This window comes from Aulostomus chinensis, chromosome 11 (assembly GCF_037954235.1).
Source record: "Aulostomus chinensis isolate RoL2024-O1b breed Wild chromosome 11, RoL_Achi_v1.0, whole genome shotgun sequence".
Lineage (NCBI taxonomy): Eukaryota > Metazoa > Chordata > Actinopteri > Syngnathiformes > Aulostomidae > Aulostomus > Aulostomus chinensis.
In genome coordinates this window covers 11,077,637-11,099,792 of record NC_141330.1, presented here as the reverse complement: position 1 = coordinate 11,099,792, position 22,156 = coordinate 11,077,637, and the positions used below count along the sequence as shown (strand labels likewise).

The following is a 22,156-nucleotide window of genomic DNA, read 5'->3' as shown; positions in this document are numbered from 1 at the left end:
GAAATGCATGTGATTAAAAAGGATGGTGTTGAAACAAAAAGTCCGCGTTCGCAATTTTTAGCTCCGCCCACTTGTGCCACCTGTCAATGGTACCGGGTAAAAATCGTTTTTTTTGGTTCCTAAACCTCGGTAGTGTCTCAGCCAGCCCAAGAATCATCCTGGCCAAAATAATCTCCCTGAATTCTAACGATCAGATATCGAATCATGGGTATGTATTGCACGCTTAAATGGTTGTTCCATCTGTGAGTTTGTAAATGTGAAGCTTCATCAAAATGAAGCCCCCAGAACGATCAATCAGGCTAACAAGCTAACAGGTCGCTAACATCTAGAGATACAAAACGCATGCTGAGTGATGCAGCCTAGGGGTGTTTACTCGACATGGTGGCTGGATGCCACAGCAGGTTGTGAAATGTATGCAGATTTTTATATGTATGTGTGATGAGTAGCCGCTAACGTTTATTAGTTAGCTTCCAGCTAAAGAAGCTAACGTTCTGCATAGGATCGGTTTCCGTGCGAACACTGACGTGTCATTAGTTTTACGCCCAGAAATTAAACGTAACTTATAAAAAAAGAATTTGAAACCATTATTGAAAAGCTGGTAGTTACAGCATTAAACCTCCATTATTTTCATCATTATCAGTAGTTGACTGTATTTCCAGCTTCAGCTGTGGTAAAAGCGCAAGTGTCTACTTTGTCCTCCGTAAAAAAAAAAGCCAATCGAATATTACGCAAAGTTGTTCGATACCATTTTTTCCTTCCCGACACTGACACCTGAACTTGTTACAGTTACCCTTCTTTTTTGTTCAGATGTTCCATTACTAATGAACCAGTATCACTTGTCTCCCTTTTCTGTATTGACGTGTTTGACTGAGTATGTAAAATCTTCTGATGTTCTGTCCTCGTAGCTGTCAACACAGGCACCTCTCTCGTGCTGTCCAGCCTGCTGTCCGTGCTGGTGTTTGCGGGGATGCAGATGTTCAGTAAACAGCTGGGCTCCACCGAGTGGCTCACCATCCTGGGAGGTTTCCTGGGCTCGATCCTCTTCATCTGCTCCCTCACTGTATCCTTGTGCTTGAACTCCTGTCGCTGATCAGGACTTGGGCGTTTGTAGAGGCAGCTGTGACGTGCGTGATTGACATGTCTATTAGTATTTTTGATTACTTGATCTCTACTACATTGTAGCGTTCACAACCGAAACAAGAGATTTTAACATCGCCTTGCTGTGCTCTACCTTAACTTTTCTCTCCAGGCATTTAATAATCTGGAAAACTTGTTTTTTGGGAAGGGATTCCAAGCCAAAATATTCCCAGAGAGTAAGTGGTGCAATGTAGAAGTCAAAATCACACATTCAGTCCAGTGTGTCTTCCTCTTGTTCCTCCTAACCTCTTATTCTCTCTCCTGAATTCCAGTTCTGCTGTGCCTTTGCTTGGCACTGTTTGCCTCTGGCCTGGTGCATCGTGTCTGTGTCACTACGTGGTGAGTAACAGCAGCTCTGCAGCTTTATACCGCATCAAATTTTTCATAATGGATTCCATTTTCATTCATTTCTCTTACTTCAACTTCTTCCCATCCAGCCTGATATTCTCACTTTTCGCGCTGTACTACATCAACAAAATATCTGCCGCCCTGTACCAAGCAGCTGTTCCCTCCGTAACGCCTGCCAAGGTTGCCAGCAAGGGTAAAAGGAAGAACTGATGGGTCACGCTTGCTTCCAGATCAATGCCACCCAGTTATATATTTGGCTATGTTTAATTTCTTTAGTACCCAGTCCCCATTCAAGGTAGTTTGGGATATTAATTGGATCACACATTTGAAAAACACACATTTTTCTATTGAAGCCCATAGAGCGTAGCTCAAACAGCTGCCTACATTCCATTGTTCCCCTCAGCACTCATGTTTAACTGGTTACAAAGAGATTCATAGACCCAGTGGATTTTTTTTCTTTTGTATATCCAGCAGCAAATTAAGTTGCTTTTATTTTGTTTGAATCATTTTCTAATTAAACTTTGTGAAAATCTTTGAGTGTGGTGTTCTTTTGTCTTTGCTGTCAGACTGGTAAGGCGTGGTATCCTGATATTGTGAGTCGAAGGTCGACCATGCCAGAAGAAGACTGAGACCAGCACGTTACTGTTTGCTGCGTTACACTGATTAAGAACAGAGAGGCTGCGTTACTCACTTTCAATGCAGAATAAATGGATATCTGAAATGTGTGATGTACAACAGGATCTTGATTAGAGGTGGCACGACCATGGGAAGATACTTGGAGGGTGTAAAAATGAGAATGCCAGTGGATGATGCACTTGAAGCGGAACATGAGAAGGAGTGGTAAGTTGGAGGGAGCAGCCTCGAGCTGTGAACGCTGGACCAGACCCGCATGAGGAAAGTGAAACCCCTGAGGCGGACTTGAGTAGGTGCGGTGAGTGTGGGGCCATAAGGGTGTGGCTGTGAACACACAGGCAAACTCTCCTCAACAAATCAAATGTGATGAAATGTTACAGACATGTTTTTAATAGTTTGAAGCCATGCTGGGTTTGAAAAGTCAGTATTTTGATAGAAAGCAAGTTTGCTCCATCTGTAACTCTCCCAGCAGCCTGAATGAGGCATCAATATTTGTTTATTTTTCGAAACAAAATGTATATTTATTTTAGCTTGCCCATATTTCAAGTTTCTAATGTGTTAAAAGTTCATTTGTGTGTGAAAGTCAGTGCCAACAGTGTGTCGCTGGACACTTTTGGGGGGAGAATCTCTAAAAGATAACATCTTTGTTCAGCGCTAGTGTTACTTTTACTCTCGTTCCGCTTGAAGTCTATTGTTTCACCCCAGGGCCAATCGATCGGGGCAGGGATGGACCGCATCCCCATGATATCACAGGCACGTTGAGAGTGTTTGCTCGAGCCTCCAGAGCCCTCCCCCTTACTCTCCTCTCCTCTACCTCCCATCTAATTGGGCGTTGCCTTGCTGAGTATAAAGTCTCGAAGAAATTCTCAGTTACTTTCTGCTCTCCTCCCTGAAATATCAGCTTCTCTACTCCTCCGTATCCCGGTAAGTTCCTGGTTGTCTTTTCTAACGGAGTTTTTGCAGGTTTTTGTTGGCTTTGGTTTCATGCGTCATTTCTCAAGTTAACATAAAGGGATGGGTCATGGAGCTTCAGAAGGATCTGTGCTACTCTTGGTTGTTATTTTATGCTGAACACGGAAGCTGTTAAGTCAAATCCTGAACATGCGACCTACTATGAGATGTTCGGTCATCTGCGTCTTGGCGCATAAAAATAGACATTCTTCTGTCTGACAAGTAGCGAATGGCCCGCCGTTTGCCCTCCTTCCGTTAAATTATTTCACCCCTTTCTACTCTTTGTTCTCTTTCTGAAACTCCTCAGAAAAGAAAAAAAAATAGCATAGTGGTAGTATGGGAGCCTTGAGATAAGGATATCCGTTTGTGCCAAAAATGGTGTGTAACATCTAAAGAATTTGCTCTGAGTGCCAGTAAAAGTAACACCCACGTCCTCATCCTTCAAATGTTAGTTTTGGATGAAGCACAGCACTGATTTTTACTGCTGCTTCATTGTTCAGTCAGCTCAGGGTTTCCCTGGTGTCACTTCGAATGTCTAACGAGGTTTGACACTGTTGCAGAAGTTGAAGAGGTCAAAAGAGAAGATTGAGAAACTTGTCCCACGTGAGTGTATAGTGAAGTTTTATTTGCATTTTTTTCATGGACTGTTTTCCTAGACTTGTCTCTCTGCAGCCATGACTGAGTTAGAGAGATGCATGGAGTCCCTGATTATGATTTTTCACCGCTACGCCAATGATGATGGCCATGGAAAGACCCTGAGCAAAAAGGAACTGAAAAAACTGATGGAGAACGAGCTGCCGTCTTTCCTCAAAGTATGTATCGTCTTTCATCCACTAAATCTAATTCTCCTACTGAGCTCTGATGAAGCGCTAAATGTCACGACTCTTCATTTTTGCTCTTTCAGAGTCAGAAGAACCCCAAAACTGTGGACTGTATCCTGAAGGATCTGGATATAAACAAAGACGATAAGTTGGACTTTGAAGAATTTCTCCCCCTCGTCGTCGGCCTCTCCATGGCCTGCGAGAGGTGTTACATGCTCCATGAGAAGAAAGGCAAGAATTAGAGGAAATAGCTACCTTAAATGTCTCGGAGAAAGACAAAAATGTATCGCACATACGTGTGTAAGACGTATAATGAGTAAAAATGTTTGACTTCATCTTCTTTTTTGACTGATTCTTCCTTCACACCAAACTATCTTCTTGAGTACTTGTTCCTGGAGCACATGGAAACGTTTGAGTTCTGGCAGGGCTACAGGGATACCTCCGATAACTGCTGATTTTGATTAATAAAAAAACATCTGTCAGACATCACGTGACCCATAAGTCTTCCTTGAATGTCAAATGCAGGCAGCGATTTGAAATATATATTTGATGTGAGCGATTCAATATGGGAATGTGCTGGGAAGGTGGGCGTGGCACACCCGAGTTATGAGTTGTAGTGATGCCAGACGAACGTGTGCTCAGAATATTTTGGTGGGGTTTTGTTTATTCATTTGGTTTGGAGAAGTTTCTGTCTTCCTTCGGGGTAGATGACGACCTGCTCCTCCCCTCAGGTTTGCACGCTACCTGCGCATTTTCTTGTATATTTTAGCATAATTTCAGGCTGGACAAACAACGAAGTAAGGATTGTTGGCCTAAAGTCCCTTTGCAACTCACGCCAGACGATGAATTACAATAGGACTGGAAGGGCTGGACCAGAATTTGCTTTCCTCAACACACATATTTCCACACAAGAATCAGTACAAGAGGAGTAATTTGAAAAGAAAATCCACCCGAATACCCCCTCTGTGTATATTCTAGGTCGCTCACACTTAAATAAAGAAAGCATTTAGTCAAACAAAGAAGGGAAATGCCACAATATTCAGTATATTAGAGTTCCCCTGCAAACAACAAAACAAAACTCCACCGACTGAACGTTCCAGAAGAGTTCAGCATGTGCAATAGACTTTCTTACTTGAGTGAAAGCAGAAATACAATGTTAAGATACTGCCCTAGTAAAAGTCACCACATCCTGCTTCAGTAGTATTTGATATTATGTTAATTTAAGAATCAAGAATGAGAGTACAAATTCTGTGTACAGAGATAAACGTGTTTTCCAGTACTTGGGAGTATTCAGAACGCTGACCTCTGCAGGTCACGTGAAAGCTGTGTGTTTTCCTGTTTCTCTGATTATGTCCTCTTGTTAAAGGCCATGTTTTCTTTACACTTCTTCCCCTTCACAGTAACCAAGGGGCTCAGGTAAATGTAGAGAAAGAAAAAGAACTATATTTTCTTTGAATTTTTTTTGGAGTGTTAGTACAAAAACCCCTAGAATACATAAATACTCAATCAAGTAAAGTACAGGTAACTGCCCCGGCGCAAAGAGGCAGGAATTGTTGCACTAAGTATATATGTTTAATGATCAAAATAAACAGACAGATACTATTCAAAACTAACAAAACACTGGAGGAACAAACAGGCGGCGGGGAACAGGATGAACTAACTGAAGACAGAACCAGGCTCGACTGATCTCAGAACAGAGAATGTGTGTGAAGAGGAGGGCGGGGTAGGGAGACACACCGGGATCAGGGGTGCGGCTGATGGTGCCTGACTGACTCACGGATGAGATACAGGTGATTCAGTGGAAGAAGAAAAAAAAGAAAAGAAAGGTGGGACAACAGACAGATCATAACGGAGTCCACCACCACAGTCCACATCTGGACCGGAGTGAAAATACTTTGTTACTTGACAAACGGCACCGCTGTAAGTCACGGAGGACAGATGACGTAGAAGCACTCAGTGAATGTCCTCTCTGCTGCTCAGCTTGGCCATAGTCTTCTCACCTGGTGCTCCCACCAGATTTCCCAGGATCTCCACTTTTCACCTCAGGGTTCCACAGATGCGGGTGTGAGTAACGTATACTGCACATAAAGAGGCTGAATTTAAATTACTGCAAAAACTAGTTGTCTACTGTGTTACATGCGATCATGTGATGGCAGCAGGGAGATGGTTATTTTTTTCAAAGCTACACAGGCAAGAAGCAGAAAAGCACCTTTTTAACATAATTCTTGCAGTTTACAGATCTTGGAAATCTTGCTGTGACAATATGACTCAAGCTTGAATATAAAAACAAAAACAAAAACAAAAACACAGAAGAACCATGATGCTCTAAACACTGTAAAATCAGTTGATTAATCAGTGTCGCGTGTAGCACGGTCACCCTTTCAGCACAAAAAGGGCTCTTTTCTTACTGGATACATCTCGACCCTCACAGGTTTCACTGACAACAGCACTCACTGACAGTGACTCTGGACTTCCTTTCTCCTGTGTTTTTAATATTGTTTGATATCAAAATGGTGAGTGGATTAAAAAAAATTAAATCTATGGAGAGACATGAGTTGAGGCTGAAGTGCTGCAGCAGGACAGGTCCTGGTTATACTGACTGCTGCAGCTTGCCCCCCCCCCCCCCCCCACCCCGATAATATCTTTATGTCTTCAGTACCCAGAATTTTCCTCCGAAGGGCAGGATCATAGTTTGAAACGTTACTTGCAGTGCATTGTAAGCTGGATTTCATGCTCATGGAAAGACTAGAGACAGGAAACAGGAAGGGGAGTTGGGAGGATGATATGCTGCAAATGTTCCATCCAGGAATCAAACCAGAAATTCACTCTTCAGATCACTTGCACCTGTGTGAGCCTGCAGCACTCGGCTACTGAGTCGCCCCGGCGCCCCGTTATTCTTAAAAAATCTCACAATCAATATTTGTTCAAGTTCCCCAAATGTTCCTCTTTTAGAGGAGAGGACTATAACACACACGTTTTAAGGCCTTGCTTAGAGGTTATGAGACAACAGTGACTGTTCAATTTCTAATAATTTCTCAAAGGAAATGTTTAAATCTAAGGTATAAAGAATGATAATGGATGTTTGTTTTTCAGATAATATTCATACAAGGTCGAGCGTACACTTAAGGCACTCCGGGGATTTCTCAGGGACATTTTAAGATGTGACACATCCCTGAAACACCCTCAGAATGTTGCAGTTAAGATCTATTCTGTAAACCATTCAACCCTCTAAGAACATGATTTAGATGAAGATCATTTAAACATTCTCTAAATGAAGATATTCATGAGAACTTGTCGGTAACAGCCAAAGTTGTGGGAGTGCCGCCTGCTAGTTGGAGGAGTGTACAGGTGCAGTAAGGGTCGATGGTTTTATAGATGAAAACCAGTGGTTACACGTTTGTTCGGTAAAATGACGAAACATCAGCTAAAACGCAGCGCTGAGCGTTGAAAAGGCATCGACTAATCCACCCTCTGAGGCGGAGGCAGTGTCTTAGCTTTGATTCACCACTAGATGTCAGTAAAGTACAAGGCATCCAGGAAGCCTGCTGGCACGCCCAATAACTTTGAGGAGTTTTTGGAAAACTTTTTTTTTACGAAAATAACGGGTTCATTGCCATCGCAAAAATTCCTGTTATGTCCCAACGAAACGCTTGATACATCTTTAAGAACCGACCCCGCTCTCCTCAAGAGGCTCTTGCTGCTTGCTGGTGAAATAAAGATTAAAATAAAACGTAGTTCAAGTAAAATATTCTATCAATAGAACAGAACACACAGAGGAACTGGAGTCATGTTTTTTGCATTTACATAATAAATGTATGAGTTTCTTCGTGAGTATTTGTTTATAACACTCCTCATTACTGATTTATAATGATTATTCGCAAAACATCCAGAAAAGAACAAACCTTGAACTCCTGCGCACTTCGTATTTTTATACCAAGACTTAGAAAACGTCCCTGAGATTAGAGCATATTGAGGAAACTCCCTGCATTTCTTCAAGACACTTCTGCGTGTGTCAAACAAAGCTGTTGCACTACTTTTAGACAGGGTTTCTGGTGTGTTCCAGTGTGGCCTACTGTTAATGAGAGGACAGCATAGCTACAGATGTGTTGGTGTCCGTGGGGCGGGCCACTGCAGGGCCACACTCCCCCCGTCACGAAACCGTAGCCTCAACCCTCGCAGGAGCGTTGAGAGATGAACTTATTGTTATCAACACATGATCCATCATCTCATTTTCCTTTTTCAGCCACCGCAAAGACAGTTTGTATTCAGGAAGTGAAAATAATATGGGTGACAGAAGAGAGGCTGGCCAAGAACAGTCAGAACTGAGCTACAGGGAGGACTTTGCAGGGGACAAGAGGAGAGAATGCTGCCTCCCTGTCGACGAGGGGCGGAACCGAGTGTCGGAATTCACTCTTCTAAAAGTCAGGAAGAGCAAAAGGGAGGGGCTTCAGACTCAAGCACGCTAGAACGCCCATCAAAGAAAGGCCACGTGACTGTCGCAGATTACTTTTAATCAGACGACATTCAGGAATGGAATACGATTAAGATGAAATGGTGAAATAGAATGACCTTTCAAGCTGTGTGTGTGTGTGTGTGTGTGAGACAAATTCATCTCTGGCTCGAACACGCATCTGTAGATTGAAAGAAAGTTTTCACGAGTAAAAGAAAAGTTTTGAATACAGTTCAATCGTCCATGTTTGCAACATTAGCAAACATGCAGACAAACTGTACTGTGTAAACAAACAAACAAGCAAACAAACACTCATTTTCGCTCCGTATTTTTCCACTGATGCGTCAGATCCTTTGAGAAAAAGGGACATTCCCATCCTTCAAACCAGTCCAGGCAGTGTCTTTAATCCACCACTAGATGTCAGAAATATGATCAAATTTAAATAACTGCTGATTATGACAGGATGAACGTAGGAGGCCAGCATCAGACGAGGAACTCTCTTCTAACCCACCATGGATTACAACCAAAGCTTTTAACATCTGTCGACTGTTTCAGTGTTGTAATAAAATGCCAGTTAAGATCGTTTGCGTGTGATTTGATTTGGGATGACACCAGATGTTCCGGTTGGTATATTCCAGGGTCATTACCCTTGGATCAGTGTGGTGTGTATGATAAAAATGACAAGGAATGAAAATTCTGATTTTCTGAATTGGGATATTTCTGTTCACAGCTGTGTGTGCAGCAATTTTTTATGCACAAGTGCATTGTTTGTAGTTTATGGATTTTTTTGACTATTATTCTTTTCTTATCTTATTATATTGATACAAAATACCATGAGGAAAAAAATAAACTGGATGCTTTCTACCATCCGGTGACCTGACAATGGTGTTGGGCTCTGTTGGTTAGACCGGATCATCTGCATTTTAAAAACCCTGTTGAGTCTGAACGGCTCTGGCTCGTTCCCTTTAGCAACAGCTGAATTATTAAGGCTCTGTTAGCTGAGCTACCTGAAAGTTGGAGTGGGGTCCATTGAGGTTTGCCAAACCTAATATAATCATAATCAATTATAAAAATAAAGGCAAAATAGAAGGATAAAATGGGGAAAAAAACTGTGAATGCCATTTGTTTGGAGGGGGGGGGGGGGCAGGAGGTAATTCATGGGCCATAAAGGGAGCAGCATCAGGTGATCAGCCAACCATGCGGTAAAAACATTATCTTCTGGATAGGTATTTGTTAAACCAGTTCAAACTGGAGATTTGATTTATATCTGGAGGCAACTGGCTAACAAATACCTCCATCAAAGAAAATTCAAACAAACATTTGTCACAATGTTGAAGGGATCCACCCCAAAATTTGATGGCTTATTCCCATGTGACACCTCTCTCCTACGTTGAGTGCCTCACTATGTTTGTGTGTCTGCTGACAGACAAACACCACAACCATGACCTGCTTGGCGGAGGTAACAACACTGTCGTATCTCCGTGAATCTCTTTTATAAAGCTTTTTGATGACATGCAGTGTGTAGATTTTTTTTTTTTTTAAACGGTTCTATTTGTCTGAAGATAGTTTGTGGGACAGGCTTTGGGCTCTCTCATTATTTTTTTGGTGACGTATCGGTTTGATTCAAGGGGGACATTTCCTTTTTCTAGACACTATCACCATCTTAACTGTTACAGTCCTTCATTCCAAAGAGGATTGTTTGTAGGAGCCAGATTTTGGGTTAAATTTTGCAACGTATTGGGGATTTGATTGAGTTGGGCTTCACTGGGATGGTAAATATAGTCAAAATAGTCAGTAAGAGGACAGAGGGAGATGAGTAGTTTTTAACAAACTGAATGCACGATGCCCACATCATACATTGAATGCTGATGAAACGGTCTTCTTTAGTTTATTCATAGCTTTAATAATAGCCTTTGAAACATTAGTCTGAACCGAACTGCTCATACTGGATAATCTGCATTTTGAAACCCTGTTTGGTGTGAATAGATTTGGTCATTCCCTCTGCTGTAATTATTTTTCTGTTTATTGAGCCTGTGAGTGTGTAGCTGGGAGGGTGGGTGGGGTTCTGATTTGCGGCTTGAAAAAAAACCTGTAGTTAGAGCCGTATCCAGGTGTGGTCTCTTGTATTTGGATGTCTACAGATTGCTGAAGAGGTCCACGCAGCAGGGGAAGTGTTGGGGCGAGGGTCCTTCGCGATAGAAACACGGGGAGAAGACGATAGCTGGGCAGGTTAGGAAAAACCCTCATCTTTGTCTGAATGACAAACAGACACCTGAACAGGTGTGATGAGCTGGACGTGAACGGGGGCTGGGGGACTGTGTGGCATATACGGACACATGAAGACTGCATGTCTGTGCACTTTACGTCTGTATAACCATGTGGATGTTTTATTTTTATTTCTATTTTTGTGGTTTCTTGTCTGCCCCAGAAAAAAAAAGAATCTTACTGTATTTCACTGACCCTTCATGAAAATGGGAGAGTTTATGCAGTGAGACATAGATTTAATGATTTATCATGTTATTTTAAGGCAAGTTTCGTTAGATCAGCAGTGTCCCGAGATCCATGAAAGCATATTGTCATTCTGAAAATAACACACACTTTTTTCATAATATGGTGGAGCAGACCAGAAAGACAAGTAGAGCCTGTTTGGGTGGAGTGGAATACGTTTTCAGGACATGAATTACTTGTTTGTACCTCTGCCTGTGTGTGTGTGTGTGTGTGTGTGAGTGTGTGTGTGTGTGTGTGTGTGTGTGTGTGTGTGTGTGTGTGTGTGTGTGTGTGTGTGTGTGTGTGTGTGTGTGGTTGCAAAAAAAATTACCAGTGTGAGTCACATGGTGTCTCTCGTCTTTAAAGTGCAGGCTTTCGGCTGAGTCTGACATCAGTCTCACCTAGGATCTACAGTGACACAGACAAGGTCTTTCCACACCTGCTGAGCGTCAAGGTGAGTGAACATAGAAACTAGCATAAACAATAGTCTTTAATTCAGATGCTGTTTATGAAGAAGTGAAAGAAAACCCGAAAGCTGTGGTGCAAACTTCTGTAAACTTGTTTTTAATGATCGTTCCTCCAAACGCTTGTAGCTACATTTGGGCATTTGTCAGCCTGCTTCTAATTAGAATTCTTAATCATAACAAGTGATGTTTTTCTCAGAACCCTCTCATTTGCTTCTCCATAACAGGAACACACCAACACTATGGCTCGTCTGGAAACTGCTATTACCACGATGGTGGAAGTATTTTTGGAGTACGCTGGTAAGGAAGGAAAGAAACGTCAGCTAAACAAGGCTGAGCTTCTAAAGGTGCTGCAGGAAGAAATTAAGAGCCCTGAGCTACAGGTGACTCAACACACACACACACACACACACACACACACACACACGGCAGCTTTTCTGCATTTCAGTGTTGCATTGTTTTTAACAGTGAGATGATACCTTTCAGGGAAAAATCAGCGCCGCAGACATTGATGAGGCCATGACGACGATTGATAAGAACCAGGATGGTGAAATCAAATTCAGAGAGTTCTGCAGATGTGTGTCAATCCTGGCCAAATGCTATTTTCAAAACAAGACAGGCAAGGGTGGCAGGAAAGGCAAGGGGAGAGACGATGACGCGGAAGGCGACGACTGAAGTGTGGGCGCAGCACTTTGTCAAACTTGACACAGCTGGTAACAGGCCATTTACACGTATCCATTACGAACCTAAAACCAGTTAAAACATGATCATATATTTCATATAACTGATTGTCTTTGCTATCTGTAATTTGGTTTTTAAGGACATGTCAGTCCACTGATGGCAATAAGAGAATAAAAATATTAAGGTGGATTTGAATTGTGATTTTGTCTCTTTGTGGTATTCAGTGGGTGTCGTGCCATGAGGTATTTACTGCATTAGGCGACAAGCACGAGCCTGCAAAACACTTAACAGACACTGTGCTGTCGAGTACAGATCATCACCAGTGCTTCTTAAATGTCTTACCCATTACTTCCAAATCGTGCTAAACTCCTAAAAACAAGCAAAACAACAACAACAACAACAAAAACTTTGGCCAATATTAAATTCTTTGTATCTATGTATACGTTTATCAGTGGCACGGCGTTGCAGTGATTAGCACTGTGGCCTCACAGCAAGAAGGTTCCAGGCTTGAGTCCTGGCTCAGGTACAGGATCTTTCTGTGTGAGTCTCCATGTTCTCCCTGTTCCTGTGTGGGTTCTCTCTGATACTCCAGCTTCCTCCCACAGTCCTAAGACATCAAGAGAGGACGAGGCTGATTGATACTCTAAATTGACTGTAGGTGTGACTGTGAGTGTGAATGGTTGTCTGTCTCTATGTGTTGGCCCTGTGATGGACTGGTGACCTGTCCAGGGTGAACCCCGCCTCACGCCTGAAGGCTGCTGGGATAACCTTTAGGCGTGAGGCGAGGTTCACCCTGGACCTAGTCAGCTCAAGCTGGATAAACAAAAAGCACCCGTCTAGTATCTGTGAGTTTGTTGTGGATGTTTCAGGAAATACTTGTGCATCAATAGCAAAGGTATGACATCATCTCCTCATCTATCAGACAGTCTTTCCCAAACTATCATGTCAGCACACTTTAATAAAGCAATGATTAAAAGCAAACTTTGCAAAGAAAACACCCTGGTAATGTGGAGAATTATTAGTGCGTAAAATGTAACCTGACTCCACTCACATTCAAGCCTTTCCAACTATCATTTCTATTGGTTCTTATAAGCCTTTTTCCCGCCTCCCCATCAAGGATGTGTGATTGGCTGAGAAGGCAGACAGTTCATCACACTTGGCTGTGGGCAAAACCACAAAGGAACAATGCAATGCTTCAAACTCATGAGCTGTCACGGTATGTTCTGGACGTGTACAGTCAGGGGTACAGAGGAAGAGCAAATTGCCTCAAACACTGATTACAAGGTGGGTCAGAACTTTAAAACTGAATGTACCTGTCATTTAAGCTTCACCTCACATAAGTCCAATTTACATATTGTAAACTGTAGGAAACATGATGGGGCTGCCTGTTAATACTACTGATTAAATTCAAGATTCAGATTCAAGATTGTACTGTCAATTCTGACACGCATTTTTTTGTGAGTCAGAGAACTCATTATGTTCAAGATTTAAAAAAAAATATATACATGCATGAATTTAAACCGTAGCGCTAAACTAAAACTTTAATGCTCAAGTCAAGCGTTTGGATATTTGGGCACAGTATGCCCTTCCCCTTGTTCTAAGACAATACCCAAGTGTTGCCCATCCTGCAAACTAAATGTATTCTTGGAGTCAAAGATCAGTTACTGTATAAGACAGCTTTTCTAGCTTAGGTGAGCTTTGCTACTATCTAGATGTCCAACCACACCCCATGTGAAACCAGAAACCACACCATCGTACACTGAAAAGGAAAAAAAAGCATAAAAAAAACAAACCAGTACATCCCGTCGCACCTCTGTTGTTTGTTTTTACTCCCAGCTGTGTGGCAACAGTAAAGCCGACTCCTCTAATTTGCAAGTTGTATCTGACTGTCAACGTCATATCATGTCATGAAAAAATGTTTAAACAAATGCTAAACAAAAGTGACTAAGGTGGAAAAACCTCAGCCCATCCTGCCAGTCACAAGTTGTAGAACGCATGTGATTATACTGGAATGTAACTGGTCTGAATGCAGTAAATATCCTGTTAAGTTTAGTTTAGATTAGCAAAAACTGAAAATGCATCTCAAAATTCTACAGAAGGTCTTCAGGGGTCAACATTGTTAACTACTTACATTTTCACATTGGAAATAAGAAAAGAACTTCCAAGAACATTACCCCACACTGTGAAACATTATTTGGACAATATTTTACTGCAGGATTATTCATTAGCGTAGCCTAGCCTAGCTTAGCAGTAGTCTAGTGTCCCTTCTAAGATCTAGAATTATAAGTTTTCACCAAAGTCTGGCAGTTTACCACAGTAAAAATATAGGCCTATACAGTGAGGCCACTTTGAAATGGAAGCAAATCTTCATTCTCTACCTTTGCCACATTATTCACTGCACTCACCTTCAGCCTGAACACAAAAACAAGAGGAACAGACATTAAGCAGAGGAGGAGAGTTAGATTAGCGATGAGAGTTTGCTGTTTCCTGAGAAGAAATCAGAGATACGCTCTATAGAAATGTTGATATATGTAGATGCTTGTGCCCCAGATGTTGTACAAGAGAGAGCTAATCCATAGGCTAAAACAGCTGGACCAGCGCTTTTGGCTTGTAGACCTGATTCTCAGTGGGGTGAATATGTACTCTCCAGTTGCTGGGTGTGCCTGTGTGTGCACAAGGAGAACAGTCGCATGGGCTCATCACATATATGCCTGACACGTTAGGTGATTTCTCTGTAAAGTGCTGATGTTATCAGCAGTCAAAAGAACTTACATTTGTTCATGTACTGACTTGCAAACATTTATTACAGTTTTATATTCATATGCTACTCTTTTTAATGGAAGTTTTTTGCAGATTTCTGTCTTTCTACTCATTCATTTCCATGCTGTCCTCTGTTCAGTTTGAAACCTTCTGCACATTTGTTTATGAAGCATCTTTTTGAATCCGTCAATCAGCTGGAGCAGAATAAATATACTGAACCTGGCCTGTGAGCATGCGCCATGAAGACATAAATACTACAAAGTGAATCAGTCGTCATGTCTCATCATGCTCTAATGGAAAGAATCTACTTTAAAACACAATCATACTCTCCATGTATTGTTGACTTACTGCTTCATGCTTATTATAACCCCGGTAAAGCTTTTGAAATAGCAATGAGAAAACTGGCTCGAAAAAAGAGTCAGGGATAGGTGTTATATTTGTACCAATGAAATAATCAATAAATGATCTGACTGAGGGTTTTTGTCGTTGACCCTCTCATGTTGTTCTGCTCAGGATCCAAAATATTTCTCTGGCCGCTTAAAGTCTCATCCACTCGCAGCATTTGTTTGGGTGAGAAAGAACATTCACAGTCTGTACAGGAGAGCAAGTGTCCACGAACAAAAAGAAACCGCCTTTTGACTACTGCTTTTCTTATTTGCCTTGTAAATTACCAGCCAATCACAATTTGTAATCTGGATCAGGCCTGTGTCTTTGCAGATGTTAACAGCTGCTTTACAGTGTGGCCTGAAATAGAAGAAATCTAAATGCCTAAAAACTAGACACATCAAAACTTTTAGAATGGATTCAGCAGCAGTGTCACTGCAGCGACCAGAGAGGGGTGGAGCAGCAGGATGAATACAGCGCCACAGCCTACTGAAAACACCAGTCAGCGTAGAAAGAGAAGAGTGGGATGGGCTAAAAAAAGAGGTGTGGACCATGAGAATATGACTAAACAGGCAGCACGAACACCCATCACCCACTCTGTCTGACTGGACTCAGTTGACGACTGAATATTTGTCACCACCAATGTCCTAACATTCTTTTTTTTATCTTTTCAAAGACAAAAAATGCTACAATTGCAAACTGAAGATGTCTGAATCATTAATTCAACACAATAGAAAACGCCCTTTAGTAACTTCAACCAAAAGCCGTATCTTGTCTTTTGAGGAATGTACCACTTCTTTGTTACTCTGGAATGCAGAGAGGGCCAGACACATATAATTAGCTTGAAGCTAATGGTGCCACCAGCTGAATGTAACAGCAAAACTGTCCAAAATGTTAGTTTACAAACTCTCAAGTAATCCTCCAGTACAATTGATGTCTTCTTTATCCAGCCGTATGCTCAGTAATCAGCAAGCACTGTCATTTGAACTAAAGACATTAGATAATCCTTCTGCTTATGACTAGATGGCATTCAGTTGAAACAACTTGTCTGTTTTGGTCTGCACTCGTTTAGGATAGTGACTAATTTGAAGTTTTCTGGTTTATTCAAGCTCAAGCCGAAGTGTATGTGGATTACGGAGCATATGGCTGAATAAGGAAAATGTGTCTGAGAGTTTCTAAAAGGATATTTTGGGCAGTTTAATTGTTAATATTTGGTGCCAACCAGGATGTCATGAGCTTCAAGTTAAATAGATGTGGCTGGCTGCAGATCTGTAACCAACGTTTGCAAACAGGAAATTCATTTTCCTGTCCCGCTTAAAGCTCCTGTATCAAAAAATACCGATTCAGCCTCTGCAGAGAGCGATTAGAGGAAGGTTTTTTTTATTATTATGATTAGATCAGTGATGCTCTTTTTCAGCTACACTGCATCTCTTTCTGAATATATGGTTACCTGCCTCTCATCTGTGCATATGAAGGGATGTTTCCAGCATATAATTCAAATTGTAAAAGCAAAAACTGATAGCAGGCTCAGCATATGTAGTTATTCAAATGGACGAATCATGTCACAGAGACCAAAGAAGGATGGAAGAAAGAAAGAGTAGGACAGTCAGAGTCACAAATCCTTTCAGTCTACTTGATTTGTACTCTGAGGGATTCAAGTTCCTTGGTATTTGATGTAACTAAGCTCCATTGTTTCCTCTCAGGGACGCATCAAATAATATAAACTATGGTGAACTCAACACACTGTATTGATTTACTGCAGTACAGATGTGAACAATTTGCTGACGTCATGTACGTGTGACATAACCATCACCCCAACCCTGTTACAGGAGAAGCTCTCCCGGCTAAACATGCCTGACTCCACCTGCAGGTGGATTACAGACTCCCTGTCTGACAGGAAGCAGTGTGTGAAGCTGGGGAAACACATCTCTGACTCTCGGACCATCAGCACCGGATCCCCCCAGGGCTGCATTCTTTCTCCTCTGCTATTCTCCCTGTACACGAACAGCTGCACCTCCAGTCACCTATCTGTCAAACTCCTGAAGTTTGCGGATGACATCACCCTCATCGCACTCATCTCTGATGGTGATGAGTCCGCGTACAGGTGGGAGGTTGACCACCTGGTGACCTGGTGCAACCAGAGCAACTTAGAGCTCAATGCTCTAAAGACAGTGGAGATGATTGTGGACTACAGGAAGAACTCAGCCTCACCTGCCCCCATCACCCTCTGTGACTCCACCATTGACACTGTGGAGTCTTTCCGCTTCCTGGGAACCATCATCTCCCAGGACCTCAAGTGGGAGCCGAACATCAGCTCCCTCATCAAGAAAGCACAGCAGAGGATGTACTTCCTGCAGCAGCTGAAGAAATTCAGTCTATCAAAGACAATGATGGTGCACTTCTACACAGCCGTCATTGAGTCCATCCTCACCTCCTCCATCACCATCTGGTACGCTGCTGCCACCGCCAAGGACAAGGGCAGGCTGCAGCGTGTCATTCGGTCTGTAGAGAAGGTGATTGGCTGCAATCTCCCATCTCTTCAGGACCTGTACACCTCCAGGATCCTGAGGTGCGCTGGAAAAATTATGTCTGATCCCTCCCACCCCGCACACAAACTCTTTTGAGTCTCTCCCCTCTGGCAGGAGGCTGCGGTCCATCAGGACCAAAACCTCACGCCACAAGAACAGTTTTTTCCCGTCTGCTGTCAGCCTTATCAACAAGGCCCGGACCCCCCCCCCCCCCCCCCGAACACTCTTACTCTCCACTCTACCTCTGTCTCTGTCTACCTGTCACATCGACGGTACCCGAACTCTATGCGCTACATTAACGCTCAACTTGGACTACTTGTTCATTTAAACCTTTTCATCTGCATATTTGTCTGTGGTATTTATTACTGCCGACTGCACTGCTGCTTTATTCATCATAACAGACTGTATATATTTATATTTATATCTTTATATGTTTCTGCACTTTAAGAACTTAATTCAGTTTAGTTTAGATTATTGGACTGCATGCACCAACAGCACCACAACAAATTCCTCGTATGTATAAAACCATACTTGGCAATAAAGTCTTTTCTGATTCTGATTCTGATTCTGATTCTGATTCTGACTCTGATTCTGATTCATTTTCTGTGAAAAAGAGCAACGAGTGCATGACTTTACTAAAGCATCCAGCTGGAAGGGCACTTGGGGCAGCATAGATTTCTGCAGAAATCCCACAAAGTTTCAGGGTGGAATGGCAGTTTTTCCTGGCAATAAACAAACCAACAAACTATATATGAGTTTGTTACCCATCAAAAACACCTAGGTGCAATTATGAAACTCTAGAAGTTCAAAATAGTTGGTGCTTTTCTCAGCAAGACACTGGTGTGTGTTGAAGGTTTACAGCCCTTTTGGGGATTAAGATCCCCCCATGTTAAAGTGTGTTTTCTTTACATGGTAATAGATACTGTAACTGTAAATGCTTGTTTTCAATCATGATCTCCCTGAAAATTAAATGGTTTCTTCCGTGGCCCGGTAGTTTTTGTGCTGAGAGAAAGAAAAAAAAAAGACTACAGTTTTCATGAAGTTGGTTGTGCTCGTAGTACACTTCTGCCAACACCAAAAGTTGCATAACAACTAACAATCTACCAATCAGTTTGACTAAAAAAAACAATTGACGTGAAGGGAAAATCTTCTTTGCAGAAGTAAAACCATAAAAAGAACAAGACTGGCATAGGATCAATTTTTCTGTCATACTTTCATTCTTTCAGCCTTCTGTTTGTGGTAAACAAAAACACACACACAGAAAGGCACAAACACACGCACATGCATGTGTACACAAACACGAGTACACACATCCACGCATGCTATCCCCAATTAACTGTTCTTAAATGTGGTTTGTATTGCAAAACACACACACACACACACACACACACACACACACACACACACACACACAGCGAGAGAGCTATGAATCAACCACTGGTTCTCAGTGGAAAGTTTTCATTGGTCTAGTCACCATGAGGAACAGAAAGCACACAACAGAGGCTTGTTGCTGCAAGAATCAACGTAGTTTAAGGCATCATAGCATTTCATTGACCTAAAACAAGTTATTTCACTCAATTATAAGGCTACCACACATTTCAGATTCGAGGAGTTTTGTTTTCATTCATATACTTTAGTGTATATTTAGGGAATAGAACAAAAACAGTTCGGTGCCTAATCTTTTAAATGTGTCCCACCTGCAGAGAATTAAACCAAACCATGGTGGAGGTTTTTTTTTGTTTTGTTTTTTTTAATCACAGCCGAAACGGAGGCTCCCTCAGTGTTACATAATGAAACACTGTACCACCAGAACATTTTGTACTTTTTGGACCTTCTTGTGCAGTGCTTCACTGACTATACCTAGAGTACAGTATATAAACTTCACGGAGCAGAGATGCTCTGAACTTCTGTCTGAGAGGATCTGTTCAGCTAAACATGCCCGACAGACTGAACTTCTAAATCATAGACGCTTTCCAGGAAGACCAAGTCAAGTTTGATGCGTTTGGCCTCAAGACCAAGTCAATTCTCAAGTCTTTAAACAAAAGTCAAAGTAATGGCAAAATTCTTTGATCTCTAGCCCAAGTAGAGTCTTCAGTATTTGGCCACAAGTCCAAATCAGGTCTCAAGATTTTGGTCTCAAGTCCAAGTTTTAAGTATTTGATTAAATCTATAATTGCTGAGAGGCAAATCCGAGTTAAGTGACATCAAAGTTAACATCTGGTCACAAGACCAAATCAAGTGTCAAACCCGTTCTCAAGTCTAAGCTGAGTGTAAGGTCTTTGGTTTCAAGTCCCAGTCGAGTCTGAGGTCTTCAAGTTAAGTCTCAAGTCCCTCATATGTTCTCCTCCGGTACATGTGGAGTAGCGTGAAGTGGTCAATTCATCATCCTTTATTTTGACATCCCAAACATTTCATGTTGTGCTTCTTCTGTTTGTGCTTTGTGTCCAGTTTTTACAGGCAATTGTAAAGACAAACACACGTGTGCTGCTGCTGCTTGCCATGTTTTTGTTGCTGCCGTTTCTCTGTGGCCACCAAACAGATGAGTAAGGCTTCACGAGGGAACAACATTCAGCTCATCAGATGGGTCCTTAAAGTTCATGTGCCAAAAAAAGATTGTTTTGACCGGTCCAAGTCTGAGTCTGAATCAAATCTCAAATCTTTTGAGGATGTGTCCAAATCAAGTCTGAAGTTACATGTGTAAAACTAAACCCGAGTCCAAGTCTCATACTCCACAACTGTGCTCTGAGCAACTCTCAAGAAAAAAAACTGCATTTACAGCTCAAAACAGTGAACAATCTTGACTATCAGTCACAACATTTATACATTTTTATCCAAACCTTTTTGAAAGTAAAATACACTAATAAGAAGAGGTTTACTGGAATTGCTTAAAGTGACTCAGTGTTAAATAAAGTAGCAAAGGTTTAGCTGAAAAAATAACAGTTCTGATTACAGTCCACAACATAATGATTTCCAGTTCACTAATTGTAACAAAACGGGTACCTGGTGATTGAAATTGTTAGTTAACTACTCCCAAGTGCCAAATTATTGCTTATATGTCATTACGCATTTCATTTTCTAAGATTTAAGGGAGGGCAGAAAGACACAATGAGAAGAAAAGAAAGAAAAAAGTGGGGAGGGGCCTAGAAAGAGGGTGCATTGCTCTCTATTTAAAGACATCTGTGCCCATGATCTTTTCTCATTTCCATCTCTTCACCCTCTTGACTTTGCAAGTTATCATCCAATTTGGGTAAGTGGAAATTCATTTTCAAAGCTTTTTGTTTAAAAACAGCACATTTTTTGCATCCATCTCCATAGGTGCTATGAAACAGTTGGCATCTAACATGAGATGCATGATTTCACCACTGGGTGTGGCCGGTGTACTGTGTGTGTGTGTGTGTGTGTGTGTGTGTGTGTGCGCGTGTGTGCTGCTGCATCCGATTTCATCTTTTAAATCCGCTGAAGTCTAATAGAGCGTATGCAATAGTGACTCTTGTGTAATTTGTTGAAATTCATAGCAGTGAGCTGACCAGGACATTCCCAGGGAAACTTGGACGAAAAACTTTTGGAAACTCTAACAGGAAATGAGTCAGAATGGATTAAGATGTTTGCTGGGCAGCTACTTTCCTGCTTTTATTTTAAAAAGCGCTTCATGTAACCCTTAAACTCTTCGGCCTTTATTATCAAAGGAAAAAAAAAAGTGCTTGCATTCCCGTGTCGCCACTGAAATATTCTGTCTTTCTAGCCATCATGCCAGGACTCACAACAGCCATGTCAATCCTCAAGACAACCTTCCAAAAGTATGCTGGAAAAGATGGAGACATTAACAGTCTGACCAAGGCAGAACTTGCTGAACTGCTCCGCAATGAGTTTCCAGGAGCAGTGAGTAAAAAAAATAAATAAATAAAAAAATAGGCTACAACCCAATGCTATGAGACCTTCTTGGTCTATCAACTTTTTAACCACCTGCTTTCACATTCATCCTGTTTTTGCTTTTCCTTTTTAGTCTGCAAACAAAGACAAAATGACCAAGTTCTTCAATGATCTCGACTGCGACAAAGATGGTGTCGTGGACTTCCAGGAGTATGTGACTTTTGTAGCGGCCCTCACCGTGTTGTGTGACAGCTGCTGAGTAAATACTTATTGGCAATATTGCTTCAGAATCTTCTTACCATCTTTAATTTGATGTAAATTTATAAAAACTAAAAAAAAAAAAAAAAAAAAGCATGGTAAGGGATTATATATGTACTGACTGAAGTTATGTATATAGCCGATTCATTTGTATGCCACATGTGACCAATAAAGAAAGATCTGGTTATGCTTTATGAATATTTTTTGCTGTGTGTTTTCTTTATATTAAAAAAAAAACACATCTCTGCCTCACAAACGTGTATATATCACATATTATCTCATCATTCAGGGATCCAGACTGCAAGTTCAACCCTTTAATGAGGAGGAAAACACATGCAGACACCAATGTCAACCATTTCAGTTACCTTCCATTGCAAAGGGATT

At 41.6% G+C, this 22,156-nt stretch overlaps 2 protein-coding genes across 2 annotated transcripts; both read left to right on the top strand.

The window, feature by feature from the left end:
- Window positions 1-55: 55 nt before the first annotated feature.
- Window positions 56-2,017, top strand: krtcap2 (keratinocyte associated protein 2). The gene is made up of 5 exons (XM_086218419.1): window positions 56-208; window positions 906-1,060; window positions 1,250-1,313; window positions 1,410-1,476; window positions 1,575-2,017. Exons 1-5 carry the CDS (start codon window positions 205-207, stop codon window positions 1,693-1,695), a joined length of 411 nt encoding a protein of 136 aa, XP_086074545.1. The 5' UTR covers window positions 56-204; the 3' UTR covers window positions 1,696-2,017.
- An 870-nt stretch (window positions 2,018-2,887) lies between these two features.
- LOC147253306 (uncharacterized) lies at window positions 2,888-12,156 on the top strand. Its single transcript, XM_086218780.1, has 7 exons — window positions 2,888-3,042; window positions 3,726-3,881; window positions 3,974-4,129; window positions 10,482-10,569; window positions 11,199-11,281; window positions 11,519-11,674; window positions 11,778-12,156. The coding sequence occupies exons 2-7, from the start codon at window positions 3,744-3,746 to the stop codon at window positions 11,964-11,966; spliced, it is 810 nt and encodes a 269-aa protein (XP_086074906.1). The 5' UTR covers window positions 2,888-3,042; window positions 3,726-3,743; the 3' UTR covers window positions 11,967-12,156.
- Window positions 12,157-22,156: the final 10,000 nt, after the last annotated feature.

Coding starts and splice junctions, on each gene's coding strand:
- LOC147253306 (XM_086218780.1), top strand. CDS start 3,744: ATGACTGAGTTAGAGAGATGCATGGAGTCCCTGATTATGATTTTTCAC. Junction 11,282..11,518: donor CACACCTGCTGAGCGTCAAG/GTGAGTGAACAT, acceptor TCTCCATAACAG/GAACACACCAACACTATGGC. Junction 11,675..11,777: donor TTAAGAGCCCTGAGCTACAG/GTGACTCAACAC, acceptor GATACCTTTCAG/GGAAAAATCAGCGCCGCAGA.
- krtcap2 (XM_086218419.1), top strand. Junction 1,314..1,409: donor AGCCAAAATATTCCCAGAGA/GTAAGTGGTGCA, acceptor CCTGAATTCCAG/TTCTGCTGTGCCTTTGCTTG. Junction 1,477..1,574: donor CGTGTCTGTGTCACTACGTG/GTGAGTAACAGC, acceptor CTTCCCATCCAG/CCTGATATTCTCACTTTTCG.